Genomic DNA, 24,160 nt, shown 5'->3' on the forward strand with positions numbered 1-24,160 from the left:
GCAGGCATCTGCTATCGTAATCAGCGTACCGGTCCACGTTACCACCCATGGTTACGATGCAGCACTGCTATTCGAGTGAATCTTCGCTGAATCGCTTCGAGTCGCTGTGCCCAATTGTCGTAGTACGGAGCTCACGTTACCGCATTAAATTCTAATATGGAGCACACTAGTAATAAGTAAAGGGCTTTGAGGCATCCTATATCTTTAATTCCATTGTCGAACGCATCACGTAGCCTAGCATTTTGTGTGCCCTCGCCAACTATGTTTTTAATGTGCTGCCGGAAGGTAAGACCCCGGTGTCTAGCTACGTCCTTAGATCCTTTATCACAGAGCAGCTCGTTATAACAGTATTGTCGATCATGTTTATTTGTGTATTTGTTTATTTAATACAAAAAAAAGTGTATGGCCTCACATGTGACCTAAACACAGAATCTTAAAAACTAGACGTGTTGCTCAAAAGTCTAATCACGATGTGTATTCCACGAAGGTTGTAGTTCGACTCTCTTTATTCTCTCTTTTATTCGACTTCGTCACGTGTATTTGTTATTCGCCCGCTTCGCTCTATTCGCCCGTTTCACACATCCTTATCGACGTCAACAAGACGCAAACTTAAAAACTAGACGTGGCGTAGGTCAACAGGAGAGAGTATTTAAAACGCGAAACAGGCAGTTCTGCAAATTGCGACGGAGGAATCAAGAGACAATTTGTGAGCTTTGGAGCGGCAGTCAGCTATATATTGTGGAGCTACAAATTTAGTCTCTTTTCACTTCTTCAATCCTTTTTTGACTCCTGTAGGACAAGGAACTGTAGGACAAGAAACTCGTAGTTGCGAAGCAGGCGTCTAGGGACGTACACAAAGAGCAAGACTCTTTGTCCAGACCAGTAAATCGGGGGTGTTAATAGAACCATTTAACTATTTACCTAGGAACGTACAACGAGCAACTTGACGCCTGTGGTCCAAAGTTTCTATACCCAACAGTAAACGTCTAGTTCTATTCAATACTAAACGAGACGTCGCGGGCAAAGAAAAGCAAAGCGTAGTGCGTAAAATTGATAACGCACAGAGGATTTCACACAATAGAAGCTGATCTTTGATATTTTCTATATATTCCTTGAACGTCCGGAGGGGCCACTACTTGAGTTGCGGTCGCTTAATCTGGTTCGGGAGTGGTCACTTACTAACCAAATCATCAACCAGACGCGGATTGTTGAGGTACGAGGTTTGCCCTAACGTTCTCATGTTGACCACGAGAGTCTCTACTGTGCTGGCCATCTCGGGAATCCGTGTTTGGTCCGCCACTTTCACCCGCATGACCTCTTTGAACAAGTCGTCGTAGACGAGATCGGGATATAGAGGGGGCCGTTAGCCTTTGCATCTTGGGACGCTTGGTCCTAGCACATCATCTAGCACCAGCCAAGCTGCTCCGCTCCTGCCTCCTGCTCTTTCGCCGCTTAAGATGCGCCCGTGCCGCCTGCTATGTCTGGGCATACCATGGCAACTGTGCCTCTACGCTCTTAGCTGCAAGTTTATTTTACTTTTATTTTCTTATGTCATGGTCAACGGGAACAATACGCCTTCTTGACCCTTAAAATTATGCTTAATCCTATCCTGAACCCTAAATTACTATCGCTTCTAAATTGTCCTTGCATCCATTTGTTGTCATGTTGTAGTCCAAAAGATGAGATACCTGGTTGAGCTCCTTGTCAGCCACCATCGCCACCAAGTCGTCCGCAAAGGCGAGTTTCGGCGTTTGTGCCGGTTGCGCTACTGCCAGAACATCTTTGTATGTCACGTTCCACAGGGTGGGGCCGAGTACCGATCCCTGTGGAACGCCAGACGTCATCTCGCGGGTGATCGAGCCTTCATTCGTGTGGTAGGCCAGCGCATCCTACCCCGGAAGCAGCTCTAGGATTAAGTATTAGCACCAGCCTTTGCTCCTTCCATTGGTCCGGGAAGAAGCCCTCGTCCAGCAGTCACTGAAACAGCCGCCGCCAAATACTTCTGGATACCGCTTCATCACAGACTTGACTTGCGAATTCGGTATGCCGTCCCGGACTTGTGCTGCTGCAGTTTGCTGGCGATGGCTATCACCTCTCGGCACGTAACGTCAGTCGTAACGATCGCTGGCGTCACTGGCGAGCGCCGTCCCTTCATCTCGAACCATATAGCGGCATCTTGGTCCGCTAGACCTCTCCAGCTCTGTGTAGACACAAGTCCGGAAGTGGCGAAAGGAAAGTCACATCCACAATTGAGCTCAGTGCTGCACCGGTGCCAAAGAACGTGTCGACACTTCCCCGACTCAGCAGTTCTGCCATATTTCCTAACTCTTCGCCTCGCCAATCCTGTGGTGTTCTGTCTTTGTACCAGGTGTATGCATATGAAACCGCCCTCCGTGTTCTTATAGCTATATCTCAGCCAAATGGAACCGTAGAACCGTTCTCAATGTTTCATTTTGTTCGTTCGGCATCTGTTAATCAAAATCGGTGCGCAATAGTTCTAATTTCACACTACAACCAATATTTTCATTGTGTACAAAATGGCAAGTTCCGTCCTTAAAAACTGCAAAATGCCGACATCGATCATTTTCTGCCTCTATTTTCAAAATTAGGCGATAGAATCGCATCAAATGCTTATCGAAGCTTATGGTTAGCATGCTCTTTATGAAACATAGTGCAAAGAGTGGTTTAAAAAATTAAAAAATGGCGATTTTGATGTGACAAACGAAAATCGCGAAAAACCACCAAAAACGTTAGAAGACACCAAATTGCATTCCGTATTGGGCGAAACGGTTATTAGTGAGCTATACAAATAACACTTAATCGATTTGGATCGTGAAATCCGCATAAATCGATCGGAATATCGAAATTGATAAAACAGACCGATTTTGCTCGATGAAAATGCTCCGCCACACCGCGGAAAACCGGCCAAGAAGACTATACAAGACCTGAATTGGGATCATTTATCGCTTGTGGCTTACTCACCAGACTTGGCTCTGTCGAATCAACACTCATTTGCATCGTTGGGACAGATACTGGCCGAGCAACGCTTCCATTCTTACAAAAGTTCGAAAAAATCGACCTGTAATTGGTTCGAAACAAAAGATCGACTTTTTTTTGGCGAGGTATTTGTAAATTGCCTAAAAGATAGGAAAAATGTATAGCTAACTATTGCCATTTCTTTGAAGAATAAGAGTTTCTCCATTTTCGTAGAATAAACATTTTTTCTTGATAAAAAAAGGCGGTTTCATATGCATACACCTGGTATATGTATTACTACTAGTTCTCTCTTGTTCGTATCTTAGACGCGACTGCCTAGGACCCGACAATCCGTCTTAAGGCAGCCCTACTTCTGTGCATGGGCGTTGAAATCTTCTGCTACAACCATCCTGCTTTGCCCAGCTGCCACAAGTGTTGTTTAAGCAAAGAGGAGTCGTGGATTATGCATCCGTACGCGGCGGTTAGTTTTATGATACTCCTCGATTTAATGCTTATCATTGGGTTTCCCCTTCGTCACAATCCGTTTACAATCCGTATGCGTATGAATACACACCCTCACAGAACCGGAAAGAAGATGAGAAGTCTCGCAACTCAATTGCTTCACTGCGGCACTCGAGAAACCGTATTGCTAACGCTACGTGCGCAGGCTCTGCAGAGCGTCGCCATAGTAACCGGGAAAGTTAACGACGGTAAGAATGAAAAACAATAAACGAACACTTAAAGCACTACTAGGCTGCCGTTGTTCCACCCGATGCGCATTTATCCAGCTCTGATGAGCTTTTCGGCCGTGTCCACCGGGAGCTGTATCTCCGCCACCGTTCGGTAGCGGAAACGATGTAGCGAGACCGTTTGGCGCCTACTCTATGTCAAACTCGGCCTTTAGTGCGTTCTGCACCATGGCCTCAGCCGTCTGCTGGTACAGGCCCCTCCTGCACTCTACCGTCATGTGCTGAGTGACGGTCTTCAGCCTCAGCAGCTTCTCTCAACAATTGCTGTACAGCTGCTTAGTGCAGCGCGCTCTTCACTTCCTCTGGCAGCTTAATCTTTAGGCATCCGGTGTTGGTGCGCCCCACCGTTGCTACTGCTGTAACCGCTGATCGGTGCAGAGGGATGCGTAGATCGCGTCATACTTGTCATCTTCCCTCGCCCTGACGATCAGCGCATCTGGCTTTGTCCGTGACCACCTGCTGTTGCAGCTACCACCGGTATTGCTGACACCGTCGACACCGATGCTTCTCCCGACGTTGTTGGTGCTATCTACACTATCGACGCGAACGTTTGGTTGCCAGCGCCTGCTTGCACCCTCGCATGCTTTACTGGCGCTACGCTTGTTTGGCAAGCCACATGGAAGGTCTTCCCCTCACTGCGGGGAAGTGACCCGTGGCCACTTCTCTCCGCCAGCTTCATGACGGCAGTTTTCACCGCCCAAAACTCCTCCATCATTTGGAACACTGAAAGAGCAACACTGAACACTGTTAATCCCGAGCGGAATCAATAATGAAAGATCATTCCCGAGCGGAAACACACATAAAGAGGAACTGTACCAGATCGCCAAGGGCTGTGTAGTGCGCACGCGTGATCAAAATAGTGAAGGATAAAGTAGGTGTGTGAAACCACCTTGTTTGTCAAGAAACCGAAGTATTAAAAGAACACGTGAAGTAAACCAAGTGAAGCCCCGTTAGAAGCGAATGTCCTTGAAGCGCCAGTGCGTGTGAAGCGTCAAATGGAAGAGAAAAAAAGTGAAGAGATGGGGCTTCAGCGATAGACAACGCAATAGAGCGGAGCTTTGCACTCTAGAAGCTCTCAAGCTTCTCGACATAGCTGAAGCGGAGAAGGAGAGAGCGTACTTAATGTGATAGTTTGCGCTGGAAGACCAATTGAGCAACTACAGTCGAACTTCATCAAAAGCACGCGCGTCGGGTTGTGGTCAGAGTTTATTGAGCAGCAAGGCGTCGGCGGGTCACCGCCACGACGGCCATCTTAGGCACCGCCGGGTTCTTGCTGCCCGAGCCACTCATGATACGGTGATCGTAGTGATACCGATCAGTACTTCGTTCCTTCAGCAACGGGAGCACAAAATTGCGCGTCTTGCGCTCTCCTGTAGTAATCTCAGAATAATAACCAAACCACGCCTCACACGAGGCGCTCACAATTACTTGATTTGCCTCCTAACGCATAAAAGCGGCAAGAAATATAATCCCAGATCATTGGGCTTTTCCTCCTGCTGAAGCTCACGGATTGACACTTTCTAGTGCACAAGGTCAGTCCGCTCTTAGTGCACCAGGCCTGCCGATTAGTAATGTCGCCTTGCAGCCTAAGCCAATCCTCGCTGTTTTTTACCACGGAGAAGAGCCGAGTATCATCAGCGTACAGGAGTAGTCTGGAGTTGATCCGGGCATGTCGTTAATGATTTTTTACCTTTTATCTTTTTCGCTACCACTCCTACTACTACAAGCGCTCCCCGTCCCCGACGTTTACTACTCCAGATTGGTCACTCAACGCTAAGCTGATTTGAAAATTCTAAACATTCCGGCCACCAAAAAACTTGCTTTTTTACAAAATGGGGGATTGACTCGGAAGAAGTGCGATCCTCGCTACCGCGCGGGTGACTCCTTTCCTGTTGATGTGCGTAGCGTTACCACCCGAATTACGCCATCCTTCCCTGGATGCGTCCTTACTATCATGCCCATCGGTCATAAGGTAGGTGCCAAATTATCCTCCCTGATAATGACCAGTTATCCCTGTTCTAGCCTCACTGGCTTCGTGCTTATGTGTTTACCTCGGGCTTGCAACTGCTGCGAGTACTCAGGGTACCAACGCTTCCAAATACATTGAAGATGCCTTTGGACCAATTGGTATTCCCGTAACCTGTTGGGGGAAACCTCACTAACGTCTACCTGCGGAAGTGCAAACATCCCTGAGCCTACCAAAAAATGACCTGGCGTCAATGGTTCCGTGTCTGTTGGCTCGCTCGATAGCGGGACTAGTGGTCGAGAATTAAGGCACTGCTCGATTTGCGCTAATAACGTCAACATGCCTTCCTGATACTCGTAGCGCCTAACGTCCGCGTGAAATGCTGCTTCACGGACCGACCGATCGCTCATTAGCTCTAAGTGCACCGCCCTAGTGGAGAAACACACGAACACCGCGATGTATGCCTTTGTAGCACCGTTGTTGCGGTATTTATTTATTTATTATCATCTTATGGCACAATACGCCTTCTTGACCCTTAACGTTAAAGTTATACTTAATCCTATCCTGAGTCCTGAGTCCTGCGTCCTAAATCACTATAGCCGTGGCCACACGGGGCGAAAATTTGCGCGCAAATTTGCACATTAATGCCAAAATGTTTTCGCTTCGTGTGGCAGGGGTAAAACCCCGAAAATTTATGCCGAAATGTCAAACGTATTGTTTTCATCTGTGTTTTGGCCGCTAAAGTTGATTTCCGAATAAATTTTGCAGTTTTTAAAGATTTTGTTGCTGTTACAGCGATTGTAGATCTTCCTTCTCTTCGTTTCGCTACGTTAAAGGTTAATGATTTTAATCTGTAGTAAGTTCAGAGTGCTTCAAAGTGTATTTAACTTGAAATTCATCGTTTATAGAAATGGAACTGCTTGTAAATGATTCTGAGTGGATGAGGCATTTCATGGTCGTCGCTAATTATCTGCATAACAGACGACGACATGAGCAGAGGCGGCGACAACGAAGATGGTGGATGCGGCCAATGTTCTTCCGTCGGGAAGAAGACGGCAACGTTCTGCTCCAAAAAATACTGGAAGAGCAGATGAACGACACAATTATAAAATTTCTCAGGATGAGAATGGAAGATTTTTATTTCCTGGAATCGTTGGTCCTGCATCGAATACAACGCATGAACACGAATATGAGGCATCCGGTAACGGCTAGGGAAAGGTTGATGATAACGCTGCGCTTCTTAGCGACGGGGGAGTGCTACTCAAGTCTGCAGTTTTTGTTTCGGGTAAGCAATACATTTTCCTTGTAGTATGAGCGAAGGAATTCAACTTTTATTTTCATCACAGGTATCCAGACAAGCTATCGGGAAGATCGTGCCTGATGTATGCGAGGCTTTAATGGAAGCGCTGCAGGACTACGTAAAGGTAAGAACTTAAAACGTTAACAAGTGATCGGTGATTATAACTAAATGACTTGAAAGTGTTCAGTCTTATGGTTTGACCAAAGCAACGACGGATCTACTAGCTTGTAACAACTTAACCCTACTAATAAGAAGAGAAAAGAAAAAGCTTATTAATAAATGACTAAAAAAGGTTCAGTCTAATGGTTGCAAAAGACAAAAAAACGGTAGATCCTACTGGCTCGTTGTAATGTCATTGAGATCGAGCTCGCTCATCTGAACTTCTATTGCATGCATCGCCTGATATAATTTTGCTATTACTAAAGATTGAATGCTGCTATCGAAATGGTCTACCCATTCAGCAACGTTACTAGCTATTCTGGATGATGTTCGCTGTATTTGTAGATTAGTGACATCTACTAAAGCCTGCAGCGAAACTGCAAGCTGGTCATCCATATCGGTATCACGGTTTCGACGCTGTCTTCTTCCAGCTGTTGAGGCAGCAGTGGGGGCAGGTCGTCTCGAAACAGATGGATCGGTATTTTGTGTATCAGGTTCATCAGGATCATTAAAGTCAAATATATCTATCGATGGGCTATTGGAGTTGGATATATCAGGGATGATGTAGACAGCTTGCGATGTGTCTGTCGATTGCATTGGTGGTGGCCGCGCTAGTCCAATCTGAAAATGAAACAATGTTTTATTTTTCTTTCATTGCATTTCTATATCTATATAAATATTTTTATCGTTTTATTTGCAGCTACCATCGACCAGACAAGAGTGGCTAGACATTTCAAAACGCTTTAAACAACGTTGGGGCTTTCCTCATGCAATTGGCGCTATCGATGGCAAACATATTCCCATCATAGTGCCAAACAATGCCGGTAACATGTACTTTAACTATAAGCACTTCAATAGTATAGTTATGCTAGCATTAGTTGATGCTGACTACAAATTCTTATACGTAAACGTTGGAGGCCAGGGTAGCATATCAGACGGAGGAATTTTTAGGAATACACAACTTTATCGCGAACTAGAAAATAAGGCTTTGGATATTCCAGAGCCAGAACCCATTACAGTTCCATACCTGCAAAAAGTACCTTACTTTATATTGGGAGATAAGGCATTTGCATTTACTGACTACTGCATTCGACCCTATGGAGGACAAAATCTAAGAGCAATTGAGCGACACTTTAACTATCGCCACTCACGAGCTCGAATGCCAGTAGAGGATACCTTTGCTATTTTCTCAAATCGGTTTAAAATTGCAAAAGGACCTATTTATGTGCCAACCGATGTTGCGCAAAAGACCATTGTTACCGCCGTATATGTACATAATTTTTTACGTGTAAGAATTTCCCGACGAACAGCGACGACGCAAGACATACATTTCAATAGAGAAGGAGAAATGCCATTACAAAGCTTAATTCCAATAACAAATAGACCTTCCGAAAGGCTTGCGTCGATTCGTAATCACATAGCGAATCACCTGTTTTTCAATGATATATCTGGCAATTCTCTTTAAGTTCCTTAATGATATATCTTTTAATTAACTGACCCTACGCTTTTAATTATTTATATTATAAAGTTATATATTACTTACTGTATCAGTTGTGTTGACGACGTCCAAAGACTCGGAGAGAAACGTCATGGATTGATAGGCAAACCAGCGCGGTGTATAAATTTCGTCGCGTCCTACAAATGAATATCGTGCTATTTTAAGGAATATGCTGTATAAGATAATACATGTTCAGCACCTTACCTGACCCCGTTACTGTGCTTCTCTTCACTTTTGATCTGTACACACGAAAGCTGGCTTGAAGGTTCTTCCACTGCTGCTTAGCGTCCATCTCGCTGATGCTGAGCTCGTTAGCTATTTTAGCCCACGCCGTCGCATGTTTGTTTATATTCTTGTAGTCTTTTGTCGTTTTACACCATAAACATGGAAACCTCTTTACTTGTTCAATCAACCTCAGCGATTGATCAGGGTTCTAAAAAGGAAATTAAAATATATTGCAAATTAAACAAAACAATAAACCATAACCATATTTTCCGTTTCCTCCAGCGAACCATTGATGAGTTCTGCCAGTGGTGCTCATCAAATGGTCTTATCCTTCCCCCTCAAAGTGTCGCGTAATCAAAGGCCAGCAGATATCTGTGGGTCTGGTGCTACGGATGACTCCGGAGATCCGGGATCCGCTGTGCTTAAGGGCCCTGTACTGTGCTTATATGGTCGCCTCAGGTGTTGGGTGCTATCGCGAGGCTGGAGGGGGTTCAGCTTATGTTCACCCGGGTGGTTGCCCGCTGATTCCTCGGCAGCTCGCCAACGGTCTCACCCTATCCTACTCGCTACCGAATGCTGCGCCTCCAGTCGCTTGAAACACGCACAGTTCCTTTTCGTCGCGAATCTCCTCTACCAGTTGTATGCACCAACTTTACTTGCGGCCGTGCCGATCTACGCTCCCTCCCCTAAGGGGAAGACCATCACTTCCAATCAACCGGTGCCGTTCATTGCACGCCCAGCACGACCCGTGGCTGGCAGTGCTAGAGGCGTTCAACGGTGTTTACGAACTGTTCGACTTTAATCGATCTATATCTCATCTGTATCTCAATTCCATGCTCGTCTTCTAGTCTCACCCTTGTAATGTCCATTTCGCGTTTTCCCTCCCAACTGAATCACAGACAACATAATATAGAGACTGTTTCGTACACCGGATCCGGAGCGTTCCGAAGCGTTCCGGATAACCTAGTTCACTTCACTTACACATTTAACCTAAACATACTTACCAGCTTTTCGTGTTCCTTTCTCGGCAGGCGATCCATTTTCTTGCTGAAATTCAGTTTTATTTAAATTAAAAATGCAAAAAACATCACAAAAACAAACCTACCTTTTCGTTAATAAAGCGTTTGACAGCGTCAAGGGTTCAGCGAAAAAGTCCGCGGACGTATAAAAGTTTGACAGCGTGTAAGGGTTACGCGAAACCGTTTTGACATTAATTTTTTCGTTTGCGCTAGGGTTTTCGCCCCGTGTGGCCACGGCTTATCGCTTCTAGATTGTCCTTGCATAAGCTTGTTGTCATGTTATAGTCCAAAAGATGAGCTAGTTGATTATAACTTATACAGAATGTCGAAATGGGATCAATGCGTTTTACCGTCGGAGGATGTGTATGTTCCGCTAAAGCGGCACCTGTTCTACGACGAATGATCCGTTCATTAGCCGTAAGTTTGAACAAAGGAAGTAACATAGGAGCATCAACATTGGAACATAAAACATTATAGACAAACAAGGCCGATGTGGTAAGGCGGCGTTGCGCAAGAGAACGTATACCTATAAAGCAAGCACCGTTTTTTGTATTCCGGGAGGTTATCATTATTGACCCAGCCAAGGCGTAATATTGCCTATTTGGTGAACCTTCTTTGTATGGCCTCGATGCGGTCTGTCCAGCACTGACTATTAGGGTTCCATGTGACGCAAGCAAATTCTAATATAGGCCTTACAAGCGAAAAGTATAGGGACTTGAGATATAAAATATCGGAGAATTTCTTTGTTACACGTAATACAAATCCTAGCATTCTGGTCGCCCTACCTATAATATCATCGTAGTGAAGCTTGAAAGAAAGTTTCGCGTCTAGTGTGATTCCCAGGTCGCGAACAGAATTTGTCCTAGAAATGATGTCATTGTTTATCTTATAGTCATAACATAAAGGAGCCAACTTCCGCGTGAAAGATAGAACACAACATTTAGACACATTCACAGATATACCGTTACTAACACACCATTTGTCGAGGACTGCAATTTGCCCTTGGACAATCACCTGTGCACGATACAGGAAACATAAATTTAACGTCATCCGCATAAATGAGATGTTCGTTGGGTAATAGTGCCAGACTCACATCATTCAGGTTCAGTATAAATAACAAGGGACCCAGGTTGCTACCTTGTGGTACCCCAGAGGTGTTACAAAATCGGTCTGACAGCTCATCATTAATCTTAACGAATATTTCACGGTCAGTGAGGTAGGACCCCAGCCATGAAACAAGCGCAGGACAGGTACCAAACTTGCTTAACTTTGTAGTTAATAACGCATGAGGAACTTCATCAAAGGCAGCACTAAAATCGGTGTATACAACGTCAAGCTGTTTTCCCTGGCCTATAGCCGCTGCACACGAGTGTAGAAGTTCCAGTATGTTGGTGTTCATAGATCTACCGCGGACAAAGCCATGTTGTTGCAGTGCTATGTAGTGTCTGGTGGAATTAGATAAATACTACGCTATTAAAATTTCAAAGACTTTGCTACAAGCACTGAGAATATGAGAATACTGAGATATGCCTCGGTAGTTGTTGATATTCGTTTTGTCCCTTCTTTTGTGCAATGGCAACATCCAAGATTTCTTCCAGGCCGAAGGAAAAGTCATTGTTGCGAGCGAACAGGTTAAGAGAATACGTAATGACTTTAGAATTGATGTGCAACAACCTTTAATTATGGATGAAGGGATTCCATCAGGACCAGGTGAATACGATAGCTTAAGTTGTTTAATCGAGTCTAGTATCATTTCGTTCGTCACTGTTGGCACGGGGATGTCTAAGAAGTTATGGGGTACGTAGTTAAGTGCCGATGAAATGTTGCCTGCTGACAGAGAGTCAGAACAAAATAGTTCCTTAAAGAATCTGGCGAACGCCTGGCATTGTTTACTAACAGAAGTGATTTGAGATGTTCCCGAATGCATCACAGACGCTAATCTGCCGGATTTCCTTTTGGTGTTTACGTACTGCTAGAACTTGCTCGGGTTAGATCTTAACTGAGTTTGCGTCTTGTTTATGTATCTTGAGTATACAGTCTTGTTGGTTCTGCGAATGATTTTGTTAGCAGATAGATAGCACGCCTTATTGGCTGGAATAGGATAGCGTTTCCAACGGTTATAAAGTGTGCCTTTTGTTCTTTTTAACCAAGAGAGTTCTTTGTTATACCACGGTAGCTTAAACGTATGACGCACTGAGCATAGAGGTACTGTTAAAATGAAGAATTCAATCATCTTGTTAGAGAAAGCAGACACGTTAACATTAACATCCGCAGATTTTAAAACTGATGCCCAATCACAGTCACTGACCAGGAAAGATAGTGCAGTGATGTCAGCTTTCTTAAAGTTCGAATGATGAAATTTGTCGTCTGAAACATGAATTCTCAAATGGTGGCGATGTAATGTTGTGACTAGTGATATTGATTGTAGCGGAAAGCATTGGGTGATGTTTATCGATGGGTACTAGTGCATCAGGTGCTTCGGACAGGGTCACAATACGCACCAGGTTCTCGCTGCACAATACTAAATCGAGAATGCGACCTGTGTTGTTTTTCGCGTTGTTCAACTGCGATAGCCCGTGGAAGTTAAGGCAATCGATGAACCGTTGAGCAGCCTGTGTCAGCGATCTATTTCCATTGCGGACCAACCAACGCTCAGCTTGCACGCCGTTACCAAGTGCAGATATAGGCAGACTCTAGGAATGCTAGGTTGATTGAAGTCACCCAAAATCATCAGCTGATCTCTATCAGCCATGAGAGGTGACGGTGGAAGGTAGATAGCGCCAATAACAAGCCAGAGAGAGTGCAGTTTAATCCGAGCCCAGCAGTGTTCCAGGCAAGCGAGATTCGAATTGACTGGTGCGGAAGGGAGACGGATGGATACAGCTATCAGGACACCGCCGCCCCGCGTGCATACGCTATTGTTGGCGTTGCGGTCGTACCGGTAGACTGTATACTGGTCGCTGAATGTCAAGGCAGAGGAAATGGTGTCATTCAGTCACGTCTCCGTCAAGACTATGACATCGTAATCACACTCCGCGACAGCCAGATAAAATTCTTGTAGCTTGGTGCGTAGTCCGCGCACGTTTTGGTAATAGATGGATAGAGAGGTTTCGTTGCTGTCGTTGTCATAAGTGCATCCCGAAGAAGCATGAAAAAAAGTGAAGTTGTCCAAGGCCGTCGATGCAGGACTCGCGGCCGGTAGACGACACGGGAGTAGACGTGATGAAACGGGTTGTGGCGTGGTGTTATTGGTGATGCTATTGGTGCTCCGGTCACTGCTGCCAAAGTTACAGGAAAGATGTTGGGGCGCATCGACTATAGTGGAATTGGCATTGTTTTCGTTATTTCCGAGAGATCCGTCAAGCGTTCGGTAGGCTGCATCTGCCACGAGGGAAAGAGCCCCCGGGGAACGTATTGGTGAGGATGGATGCGTTGGCGCACGATCTATTTTAATAAACTCACGCACACCCAGACCAACCGGCCAGGTGCTGGCAGTGAGCGCTTTCACACGCCAGGCTACAGGAATTCTCACTTTGAACGACAGAGAGTGAACGTTAACGGCCCTGACTTCTTTGCGCAGTAAACCAAATGCAAATTTATTAGCAAAGGAAGAAACTTAAAATTTAGTCCGTTTTCAAAGTTCCTGGTGAACTCGTCTCTTCTAGCGCATCGCGCGCCTTTTTATCCTTTCCCTGGTTAACGGTTTTTACCCTACCTCTCGTAACGCACTCGCGTACCGCTACGCACCTACTCCTACGCTTTTGTCATTTCCGACACTCCACCTCCCAGTGAGGTTGTAACGCTACTCACGATCTACTTGCGTAGGAGCTACTGTAGTTACGCGTTTTCTGGTTTGTTTACTAGTTCCTTGCCTGTCAACGCAACCCGCGTGCGCTGTTGCCTAGCTATCCTGCGCTTTCTATTACGCGGTCATCTACTTGTCTTTGTGCAATCACTGTCTATCACCGCGTGGCCGTACTTCTATCTTTGCGATTTTCGTCGCCGGCCTTTCAAGGACTCGTTTTGCGGTTTTTACTACAGCCCTCCGTACCTGTCCGTCTCTATCTTCTTTTACTTCGACCACGCGTCCCTTTGGCCACTCGCCGCGCGGTAATGTGTAATCTACTATGATTACCACGTCCCCTATCGCGAGTGATTCGACCGGCTCGAACCACTTGGTTCGTCTCCCCAGTGTGGGTACACATGGGGCCGGAGTAGTCCACGCCGCAATAGGTGAAGGGACGCTGCGCCACGGCCACTCTCTGATGCGGAATGTTGCTCATCAGCGGCGCCTTCGGCTCCGCGTTCCAAGTCGCGTGGTGTCTTCTTGGGAGGATCGGCTCGTGGGCGTCATTATGAGCGCCTTGTGCCACTTTGTGCCTTCTTCCGCTACGTTGGCTGCTGTCAGCACCCAGTCGATGGAATCCTTGCTCTCGAACCTGAAGTATGCCACTGCTGCGATTCCACATGAGCCCGCATCACATAACAAGTGGAGTTGAACAACACTGTTCGGCGGTGTGATGCGTCGGTAGCATCTTGGTATGCTCACTTCTTTTGGTGATGGTAAGGCCTTTACCCACTCGTACCATCCTTTCGCCACATCGCAGTCTAGAACATCATCCCATTGTCGTCCGGACAGCCACGCATTCTGCAGAACTATTTCCAGGCCCATCAGGAAGTGGCCAATCAGGCCCAGCGGGTCGTACATCTTCATAAGCGTGCGTAACACTTCACGCTTAGTTGGTACCTTTTCTGTTGTCATGTCGGAACACAAGTTAATCGCACTTTTCCTTCTCTTTGCTAGCCGTTAACGTCTCCAAAACATAGTCCGAATGTGATTCGAAAGCCAATTTCGGATTTCGAACCCTGCTTGAGGGTGGACGTGACGCACATCCTCTGCTAACATGACGGCTTCATCTTTTGTTTCTACGCTGGCGAGCATGTCGTCTACGTAATGCTCGTGTTTGATACACTGCGCTGCTTTCGGAAATTGCTCAGCCCAGCGATCGGCGTTGCTATTCTGAAGTTCGGTCGCTCTCTTTACTTTCTTTGACAGCAACGGCTGCACGGTGCTTATTCTTCCCAACGATTCGAGGCTAAAGTAACCTTGTAACTTCTGGTTCATCTCATCGTCGCCAGCTGACGACACGCTTATGCAGTAGACGTGGCTACTTGCGGACGGAGGCAGTCCTCCGAGTGGCCCATATACTGTCAAACCTAACCGGGACTTTACTGCAACTGGTTCACTTATTTTCCCATCTTTATATTTTAGGGGCTTAAACAGGTGGCAATGATCAACGCCAATCAACACCCGAGGATGGTCGTCGCGGTATGATATCGCCGGAATACCACGTAGGTGTTGAAAGCGCCGACCCATCTCTGCTATACTCATCGTTTGTGCTGGTAACGACAGTTTGCTCACCGTATGAACGTTGCTGATCCTATGCGAATCGGACGAATCAGCCGCTCCAACCAACACACAATTAACCTCTATCGAATCCGCCTCTTCTCGTGTGGTGTCACCTGTCCAGTTCAAGCAAATCGGGCGTGGCGTTCCCTTCAACCCCAACTCGTCAACCAGATCGTGGTCGATGAATATGAACGTCGATCCTTCGCCGTCAGCCGTTGTAGTGGAGTGCGTATAACAGTGTCCTTGTGTGTTGCGGGGTTTCGTTGCCTCTTGGTTAGTGCTGTGACCAGTGTCGGTCACGGGGACCACGGACGTGAGAGTGTTTTTGTGTTGTGCTGTGGGAGTGGTTCCGTTATCTTCGCGTTGCTCCGCCGGTGAGCCCGTGCACCCGTGATGTATGGTGTAGAACTCATGCAGCAGTGGGTGATGCCCCCCGGTGCAGCTTGCCATCTCACACCCTTTGAGATGACAAAAACCTCTGTGCAGGCATAGGCAATTTTCGCACAGTTCAGCCTTCTTCACAATATCGTGCCGTCCTGCTGCGCTCATTCCGCAGAAACATTGACATTCTGTCAATTTTGCGCAACCTTCGTTGCATGCTGCGCAACTGGCTGCGTTCTTAACGCTGCTCGTATGGGTGGTGACCCATGTCTTCTTCGATGGCGGTTGTTGGTTAACCTGGCTTACTCCGGCCAGGTTATGGTTAACCAAGGTGGTCGTAGAAGATGGATGCCTCGGTTCAGTTACCGGGGCGTTCCCCCTTGGTGCTATCGTTGCCCGCCATTCTGATTCCCTCGCCGCGTCATCATGGCGGCTTGCGCTGAAGCGCGGGAGCGTTGGCCCCGTCGTCGGGTCAACGTGCTCCGTGAAGGACACCTTCCGTCCTTCCCTCGTTCTAAACTCGAACTCCTTGTAACGGAGCGCCAATTCTCGACGTTCGAGGTCGAGTTTGGCTCTCTCGATCGCGAACCACTCCCCTTCTAACGAATCCTGGGCTTGGCCGGTATAGTACGCTCCGACGGGCCGATTCGGGGGGTTCACTAACGCACGGCTGAAGTCGCGCATTTCGGACGCTGTGTCCGTGCTGGATTATGTTGATGCGCTCGTCGACGGCTGTTGCTCTCCCGCTGATCCTCTTCCTTCGTCCTCTATCGTGTCGCGACTGCAGCGTGGCTCGATCTCTTGGCGTCACTTCTCGCTGGATGGACCGATGGCACCTGCGATGATGCAAACGAACACTTTCGAGGGGGAAACGTACACTTCGCGGACGATCACAACTATTTTACGCGCCGACGTTAACACGATCGCGGTTTCCTTATTTAAGGAAGTTATTACGCGAACTAAGTTTGTGGGTTTTTTTGCAACAACAGGCACTATCTTTGTGCAACTACAGGCACTATTAACTTTTGTGCATCTACAGGCACTAAATTAGTTCAAGTAAAGCTTTGTGCAACTACAGGCACCGTTTGAACCTTGTGCAACTACAGGCACTAAATCAATTCAAAGTAAGCTTTGTGCAACTACAGACACTGTACTCGACTAAATTTGAAGAATGTTGCGATAGCAACTCGGAGGCACCAAGGTAGGACAATTTGTTAGCAAAGGAAGAAACTCCAAATTTAGTCCGTTTTCAAAGTTCCTAGTGGACTCGTCTCTTCTAGCGCATCGCGCGCCTTTTTATCCTTTCCCTGGTTAACGGTTTTTACCCTACCTCTTGTAACGCACTCGCATAACGCAACGCGTCTACTCCTACGCTTTTGTCATTTCTGACAGCGGCCATTGCGATTATAAGGACGCCAACGCCTAAATCGAACAGAACAAAACGCGATTAACGGACAATGAGGAAACGTAGTAGGACGATAATACAGGTCTCTGCAACGGTGAGTGTTACGAATCTATTAAAACCACACTGATAAAATCCTTTTAAATCTTTACAGAGAAAATCACGAAAAAGCACGGAGCACTACAGGAGCTCGACCTGAAGCATGAACTTGACAGTTTTTTTTTGCCACAAACTACGCGAAAACCACGAGCTCTTGAAGCAGAGCCCGAACCGAACGTCCTTGAACCCGTCGAACTTTGATTAGATGAAAGTAAGATGGATCCGATGAATTTGCTCTTGCTGCAGAGCGTAGATATGAACACCGTTGCATTTCCGAAGCTCTTGATGCAGAGCATGGATTCGAACACCGTTGAATGTTCCAAGCTCTTGATGCAGAGCAACCACAAGCAAAACCAGAAAACACGCAAATTCCAAAACCTTGAATCAATGATCCGGTTCGAAGGACCAAAAATGTTAGAAATAATGCACGTACACCCTTTTGTGAACTGCATCAAACTGCTGTTCTTTATTTTTTTCCTTTTATCTCTTTCGCTACCACTCCTACTACTACAAGCGCTCCCCGTCCCCGACGTTTACTACTCCAGATTGGTCACTCAACGCTAAGCTGATTTGAAAATTCTAAACAACGTTCTTGAAGGCTTTTTTGAGCAACTATAGATATTTATTCGCGGCTTACAATTACGTCCTTCGACGCACACGTTACAATATTGAAAGACCGCTCGAATCCGCGCTTGCATCCGGCTTGGCAAAATGTTTCATCATACTGCGTATGGAACCTAAGAGCAACACTTGCCTCGGTTCTGCCACAGGAATGTTTTCTACAATATCGAAATTTTTCAAATCTTCAATCTTCATCTTCTTCTATTGTACCAGATAGTGCTTTGGATATAAACCTATTCGAAATTCACGATAATTCCACAGTGTTTTAACTGCTTTGCACATTCGGCAGGCTCCAGGTCCTTATCGTTGAAGTGCACGGAACCTGCTGTTAAATACTGACATTCTAAGTCTGCTATGACGTAGCTTAAGTGTATACGCCTCTGTTGGTTGTACGAAAATTCATTGTTGGCGTATCGTTGGGCGAAAAGTAACGACCAGCACCAGCGGTGGAGCGGTAGCTTACAATTCTTCGGCCGTAAACTTGAGAGGTGGTTGCATATTGCACGGCCATTAATAAAATGCCACTATTGCCGCGTGCTTTTTTTTTTCTTCTTCGTTTAACAAACTAGATGGAATACTAATGTATTGGAATACTAATTGTATGTAATATACGAACCTGGGGAAAGTCCTCAGGAACAGTGTGGGACTCTCACCCACTAAACCACTAGCTTGGTTTCCCGTTACCACTCTGCTGCTGTGTGCCTCTTTCGAGATGACTCGCAGCGAGGGTGGCAGTGCCGAGGCACTTGCACCGCGAAAACACAGGTCTGAAACGACTATATTTTTTGGAGTGACGTTGTTCAAACCACCTTACATACTCGTCACTCCCGAAAACGTTCCTCCCAAAACTAAGATGGAGCGTGCCTAAGCACCTAAAGGTTGCGCCAAGGCACAGGCTTTCCCCCAGCCACAGTGGGTCTCAAGGTCGGCGCGGGTCGCCGAAAAGCCCAGGCGGATGTCCGAGGAGCATCCGCTTGTTTTCCCTTTTACCTCTGCATTTGTTGCTGGTCCTCGCCAGCGGCCTGAGAGCGCTGGAATTCCCGCCATTCCACGCGTAGCCTCTCCATTATGCGGCCAACGCAGTTGCTAGCGGTGTCGAAAGCCTCCCTGCTCTCACACATCCGCTGCACTACGTTCTCTACTATTACCCCTCCTCCTAGAGCTGCGTCCATCTCTGTCCTGGCCTCTTCAAACCTAGGGCAGACGAACAAGACATGCTCTGGGGACTCAACAACGCCCACGCAGGTTGAGCAGTCCGGCGACGGCGCACGCTGTATATGGTGGAGATACTTCCTGAAGTACCCATGTCCCGATAGGAACTGGACAAGACAGGGGTTGATCTCACCATACCTACGAGACAGCCATCTCTCGACATTGGGAATTAGACGATACGTCCATCGGCCGTACCGGTAATCACACTAATGGCCGCCAAGGATACGGATCGGAAGGCACCCGCAACCCTAATCCCAGTGAGCCGGTGGACACGGTTTAGCTCGACCCGACTCCGGGCCGACAGAGCCTCTGCCCAAACAGGACCCGCGTAACGCAATACCGAAGTGACTACGCTGGCTAGTAGCCTCCTCCTCGAGCAACTGATGCCTCCCGTTCTACGCATAATGGCAGAAAGAGCGTTAAAGGCCCCACGCGCCTTAGTGGTAGCATGATCAACGTGGCTGCCGAAGGTAAGACTGCGATCTACCATCACCCCGAGGTACCTGATCGCTTCCTGAGACCGAACCACTAGACCATCGATCTCAATCGATACCTCTTGGATGGCCTGCTGGCCACTAACAAGCATTACCTCGGTTTTGTGACGAGCTACCTCAAGTCCCACCTCATACATCCACGATTCCGCGGCTTCGATCGACCGCTCCGCGTTAACTTTCACCTCGCTCAGGTTCTGGCCACAGACCGCCAGGACCATATCATCAGCAAAGCCAACGACCAAAGTCTCGACGGGCAGCCTCAGCCGCAGAACCCCGATCCAAACATCACGTTCCAGAGTGTTGGCCCTAGAACGGATCCTTGGGGAACGCCAGCCGAGAGCTGGACTTCCTGTGGTCCTGAGTCGGTGTCGTACAGCAGGACGCGATGATCGAAGTAGCTACCCAGGATGCGACACAGGTAATCGGGTACCCTCATACCATGCAGCGCCCGGGCGATAGCTGACCAGCTTGCGTTATTAAAGGCATTCTTTACGTCGATCGTGACAATAGCGCAGAGATAGTTGGCCCCCCGCCCTTGGCGAACACTGCTAGCAGTTTCGACCACCATCCTTATCGCATCGACGGTAGACTTCCCCCTCCTAAAACCAAACTGCCTCCAAGAGAGGCCGCGGGCTCCCCCCGTGAACACCGTCAACCTATTCAGTATCAGGCGCTCCAAGAGCTTGCCCATGGCATCCAACAGACAGATCGGTCGGTAGGATGGGGCGTCCCCAGGGTTCCTGCCAGGTTTCGGCAACAGCACAAGCTTCTGCCGTTTCCAGCGGTCAGGGAACACGCCGTCATCCAGGCACTTTTGCAGTGCTCTCCGGAACATTCCGGGACAGGAGCGCAAGGCGGCCCTCAAAGCGACGTTCGGGAGTCCATCGGGACCCGGCGCTTTAGCTGGGTCCAGACGTTGAGCCACAAGCTGTAGCTCCTCGTCCGTTACCGCCGCTACCTCCGCGTCCTCAGTCCCCCATGGGTTTGCCTCAGCCTCCCTAACGAGTCGGTGGTAGTACTCGTCTATGCTGGACTGAATCATCAACTGCAAGGCCTTCTTCGCAACTTGGGACGGAGGGAGTCTCTCATCTCTCTCCTCCTCTGTCCTGCCGCGCTGGTGCCGACGCCTCATACGCCTTTTTGCGATCCACGCCTCCAAAATCCGTTCGCTCCACCACGGTTTCGGTTCCCTACGTGGTGGAGTCTTACCCTTCTGAGGCATTGTTACGACGCACGCTTTCACCATGGCGGCAGTGAGTGAGTCGGCACTAAGGCACTCCCCACTGTCCTCCCGGCGAAGCGCTAACGCGAACAAATTCTCGTTGAAGAACTTGGTCTTCGGCTGGCTTCGGCGATCTTGGGAATTTTTGTAGGCGGACCCACTCGATCAACCCTTGCCAGGCTGTATCGCACAGCGAAGTGATCGCTGAACGTCTGCTCCCCACTTACCTACCACTGCGTTCCGTCCGCCAGTTCCGGACTGCAGAAGGTGACATCGATTATTGACTCGCCCCCGTTCTTGCTGAACGTTCTGGTGTTGCCGGTGTTAGCCGTCACCAGCCTGAGGCGAGCAATCGCCTCCTGCAAACGATGGCCTCTGGGGCAGGTCCTTCGACTTCCCCACTCGGTGGACCACGCGTTGAAATCGCCAGCCACCAGTAGCGGTCGACGACGGTCGAGCACATCGATCATCGCGTTCAGCATGCCGTCGAACTGCTCGAGAGACCATCGGGGCGGAGCGTAACAGGAACACACGACGACATCGGCCACTTGCACGACGACGAAGCCTTCGTGCCTGTCCTTCAGCACCTTCTGGATGGGGTGCCCGCGCACCAGCACGGCAGCCATCTTCGCCTTGTCGGCCCGCCAGCACTCGTCCAGCTCAGGAACCCGATATGGTTCCTCCAGGATCGCGATATCCGCCGCCGTAGCCGCATCTCCCATCGACTGCCGCAGCCGGACCTGCACCGCCTCGCAGTGGTTCAGGTTTAGCTGCACTACCTGCATGCCGCCTGCCGGACGCCGCACCGAAAACTTCCGTGCGCGTGGCTGTTTCTGCCAGAGGGGCACATGAAGCAGCTTGGCTTAGCGGTGCATGCTGCCGTCGAATGGCCTGCTGTACTGCAGCGCTTGCAGACTGCACTGCGGTCCTCGCCTTTGCAGTTCCGCGCATGGTGGCCGAACTCCCAGCACTTGAAACACCGGGTTGGGTTTTGCAGCGCGACCAGGGTGCAGTCATTCCACCCGACGCGCATTTTCCCGGCGCTGATGAGCTTTTCCGCAGTGGCCGCCGGGAGCTGTATCTTCGCCACCGTGCCGGTAGCGGAGACGGCGTACCGTGAACGTTGGCGGCTGCTGTATGCCAAATTCGGCCTTTAGTGCATTCAGCACCATGACCTCAGTCGTCTGCTGGTACAGACCCCTGCACTCGACCGTCATGTGCGGGGAGACGGCCCGCACCTCCACCGCTTCTCCCAGCACTTGCTGCACAGCTGCTTGGTGCTGGGCGCTCTTCGCACCCTCTCGCAGCTCGATCTTCAGACAGCCGGCGTTGCTGCGCCCCACCGAAGCTACTAGCTTGCCGAGCTCGCTCAGCTTCTGGTTATCGCAGAGGGACGCATATATCGCCTCGTACTGTGCGTCCTCCTTTGCCCTAACGATCAGCGCATCTGGCTTCACCTTCGGCACCTTCGTTGGCAAGCGCTTCGGTTGACCGCTGCTTTCGGCACCGCGTGTGTTGGGCACGGTTGCCGCCTTTGCCTTGCGCGGCTTGACCACCGTGAAACCATCGCAATCCGCCGGCACTGCGTTTGCCGCCATATCGTTCTTGCCACGCTTGGTGGCGCTCAACTCCTCCGGGGAGCTGCGCAGGCGCTTTGCTGCTGCTGCTGCCGCCTGCGCCACCTGGTGTCACTGGAGCCGTTGCCGCGACATCTGCTGCTGCTACCACTGGCACTAACTCCTTCTGCACTTTCACCGGCGCTGCAGTTACCTTTAGCACCCTCGCGAAGGACTGGCTGCCCAAATCGACTTGGACAGCCGCCGCCTTGCACTCCGCCTCCTGCGTCTGGCATGCCGCATGCCTGAGCACACAGTTTCGGCCTTCAGCTCTGTCCACTCTCCGAATGGCAACTTGCACCACTCGGAGTTCCTCGATCATTTGGACCATCGTGTTCCTGACGTCAAATCCGAGGCCACTTTTTCTGTCCTTAACCAGGTCCATCACCATGTCGGCGGACCGGAAAACTCCTTGGAGAAGGTCGTTTACGAGCCTCTTCTCCACCGGAGATCTCCTCATGAGCGAGCTTCGTTTAAAGACCGAAGCCTCCGGTGGCGTGTTAGCTCTCGCGTCGCTCATTCTGGCCGCTTTTGTTTACTCCTGCTGGCCTATTGGGGGAGTCCCAACGGCACTCACGAGTGGCCGCTGTTCTCGCTATCACGTAGCGCGCGCACCACTACACAAAGCCGCCCGCGTCGGCGTCACTCGAAAAACGAAAAAGCCGTTGGCGTCCTTCCGCGACTTTCACTATTTTTCGCCTCCTTTCACTGCACCTTGGTACCACAAATCACTGCCACTGTGATGCCAAACCGCTCACGCAGCATTCACACACCAGCCAGCCAATTCTGGCAGCACACCGCGAGGTTTAACTAATCAATGTTCCGTTACGCGTTTGCAGAGCGAAAATTGCGCGTCTTTCACACTCGGAACTCACCCAATTCGGCCAATCATCATGTATCAGGTGTACAAATAGAAAACCGCCGTTTTTTCTCATGATTTGAGGCTTTATTGTAAAAAACTCGTTATAAACTCATCCTTCAAAGTAATTGCCATAGTTAGCCACAACTTTTCCCAAAATTTGGGAAGCTTTCGAATTCCTCGTCGGCACTTATTCGGCTCAAACTTCGCCATGTTCGCACATGAATAACTGAAAGCAGAGTGAAAATAAACAAACGAGATTTTGGGGAGTTGTTGACAGTTGCCCCAACTGTAATTACCAGGGTTGCATATTTTTATCGATTAATTTGCAACTGCTAGGCCCCCATAGGAAAACGGCGGTTTTCTATTTGTACACCTAATAGATTAATCCTACAAAAGTAAAACAAAGAAAAGTAAGAACGAAAATTCCTAAATAACTACCAAATCTCGTCGATGGATATAAAGAATCATGCAAACCAACCTACTCCATAAGAGACGAGAAAACTTTCTACCGTCAGACCTGCTCCATGATCATTTGTTTCATGAAACATCAAGCAACGAATAAAACAGCAGATGGGTTAACCGTTAAGAGCCACGATGAAGAAGCTAGGGACTAGGATAACGGTATGTATTTCTTATTTGTTAGATTCACCGATCCTAAGCTAAACTTTAATCTCAAATGGTTCGAACATTTATATGTGATTGTTTTGAATCTTTTCCACAGGGTTCAATGTCTGGAAAAGATGACACTATCATCGCATGATGCCGGTACTCAGCAGACATAAAGGAGGAAAGAAGCTCACCCGTGTTTCACCGATATATGATCAAACACTTCACAAAATCAGAGATTCAATTCGATGCAACTCTAGCAAAACCGATCCATCAAAATTTATTGTTAAGTAATACAACGAACGTAGATTAAAACGATATATTCGCGCCATCAGGGTGCAAA

General features: G+C 48.4%; 2 protein-coding genes across 3 annotated transcripts; one reads left to right on the forward strand and one right to left on the reverse strand.

Moving 5' to 3' along the window:
- The first annotated feature begins 6,291 nt into the window (after nucleotides 1-6,291).
- Nucleotides 6,292-8,761, forward strand: LOC125956165 (uncharacterized). The gene is made up of 4 exons (XM_049687777.1): nucleotides 6,292-6,527; nucleotides 6,600-6,976; nucleotides 7,038-7,115; nucleotides 7,851-8,761. The coding sequence occupies exons 2-4, from the start codon at nucleotides 6,602-6,604 to the stop codon at nucleotides 8,613-8,615; spliced, it is 1,218 nt and encodes a 405-aa protein (XP_049543734.1). The 5' UTR covers nucleotides 6,292-6,527; nucleotides 6,600-6,601; the 3' UTR covers nucleotides 8,616-8,761.
- LOC125956173 (uncharacterized) lies at nucleotides 7,012-10,122 on the reverse strand. Of its 2 annotated transcripts, XM_049687787.1 has the most exons (5): nucleotides 9,979-10,122; nucleotides 9,878-9,920; nucleotides 8,853-9,081; nucleotides 8,694-8,785; nucleotides 7,012-7,771 (listed from the first exon to the last, which is right to left on the reverse strand). In XM_049687787.1, the coding sequence occupies exons 2-5, from the start codon at nucleotides 9,911-9,913 to the stop codon at nucleotides 7,325-7,327; spliced, it is 804 nt and encodes a 267-aa protein (XP_049543744.1). In that variant the 5' UTR covers nucleotides 9,914-9,920; nucleotides 9,979-10,122; the 3' UTR covers nucleotides 7,012-7,324. The 2 variants fall into 2 exon arrangements, with proteins under 2 accessions (XP_049543744.1, XP_049543745.1); XM_049687788.1 differs by lacking the exons at nucleotides 9,878-9,920; nucleotides 9,979-10,122 and adding an exon at nucleotides 9,161-9,417.
- Nucleotides 10,123-24,160: the final 14,038 nt, after the last annotated feature.

Source organism: Anopheles darlingi, chromosome 3, assembly GCF_943734745.1.
Source record: "Anopheles darlingi chromosome 3, idAnoDarlMG_H_01, whole genome shotgun sequence".
Taxonomy (NCBI): Eukaryota; Metazoa; Arthropoda; class Insecta; order Diptera; family Culicidae; genus Anopheles; species Anopheles darlingi.

Bases quoted from the DNA above. Each gene is read 5' to 3' on its own strand.
- LOC125956165 (XM_049687777.1), top strand. From the start codon at position 6,602: ATGGAACTGCTTGTAAATGATTCTGAGTGGATGAGGCATTTCATGGTC. The intron at 6,977-7,037 runs GTAAGCAATACA...TTTTCATCACAG, and splicing joins GTCTGCAGTTTTTGTTTCGG to GTATCCAGACAAGCTATCGG. The intron at 7,116-7,850 runs GTAAGAACTTAA...TTTTATTTGCAG, and splicing joins CGCTGCAGGACTACGTAAAG to CTACCATCGACCAGACAAGA.
- LOC125956173 (XM_049687787.1), bottom strand. From the start codon at position 9,913: ATGGATCGCCTGCCGAGAAAGGAACACGAAAAGCTG. The intron at 9,082-9,877 runs GTAAGTATGTTT...TTTCCTTTTTAG, and splicing joins GAAAGGAACACGAAAAGCTG to AACCCTGATCAATCGCTGAG. The intron at 8,786-8,852 runs GTAAGGTGCTGA...ATTCATTTGTAG, and splicing joins AAGCACAGTAACGGGGTCAG to GACGCGACGAAATTTATACA.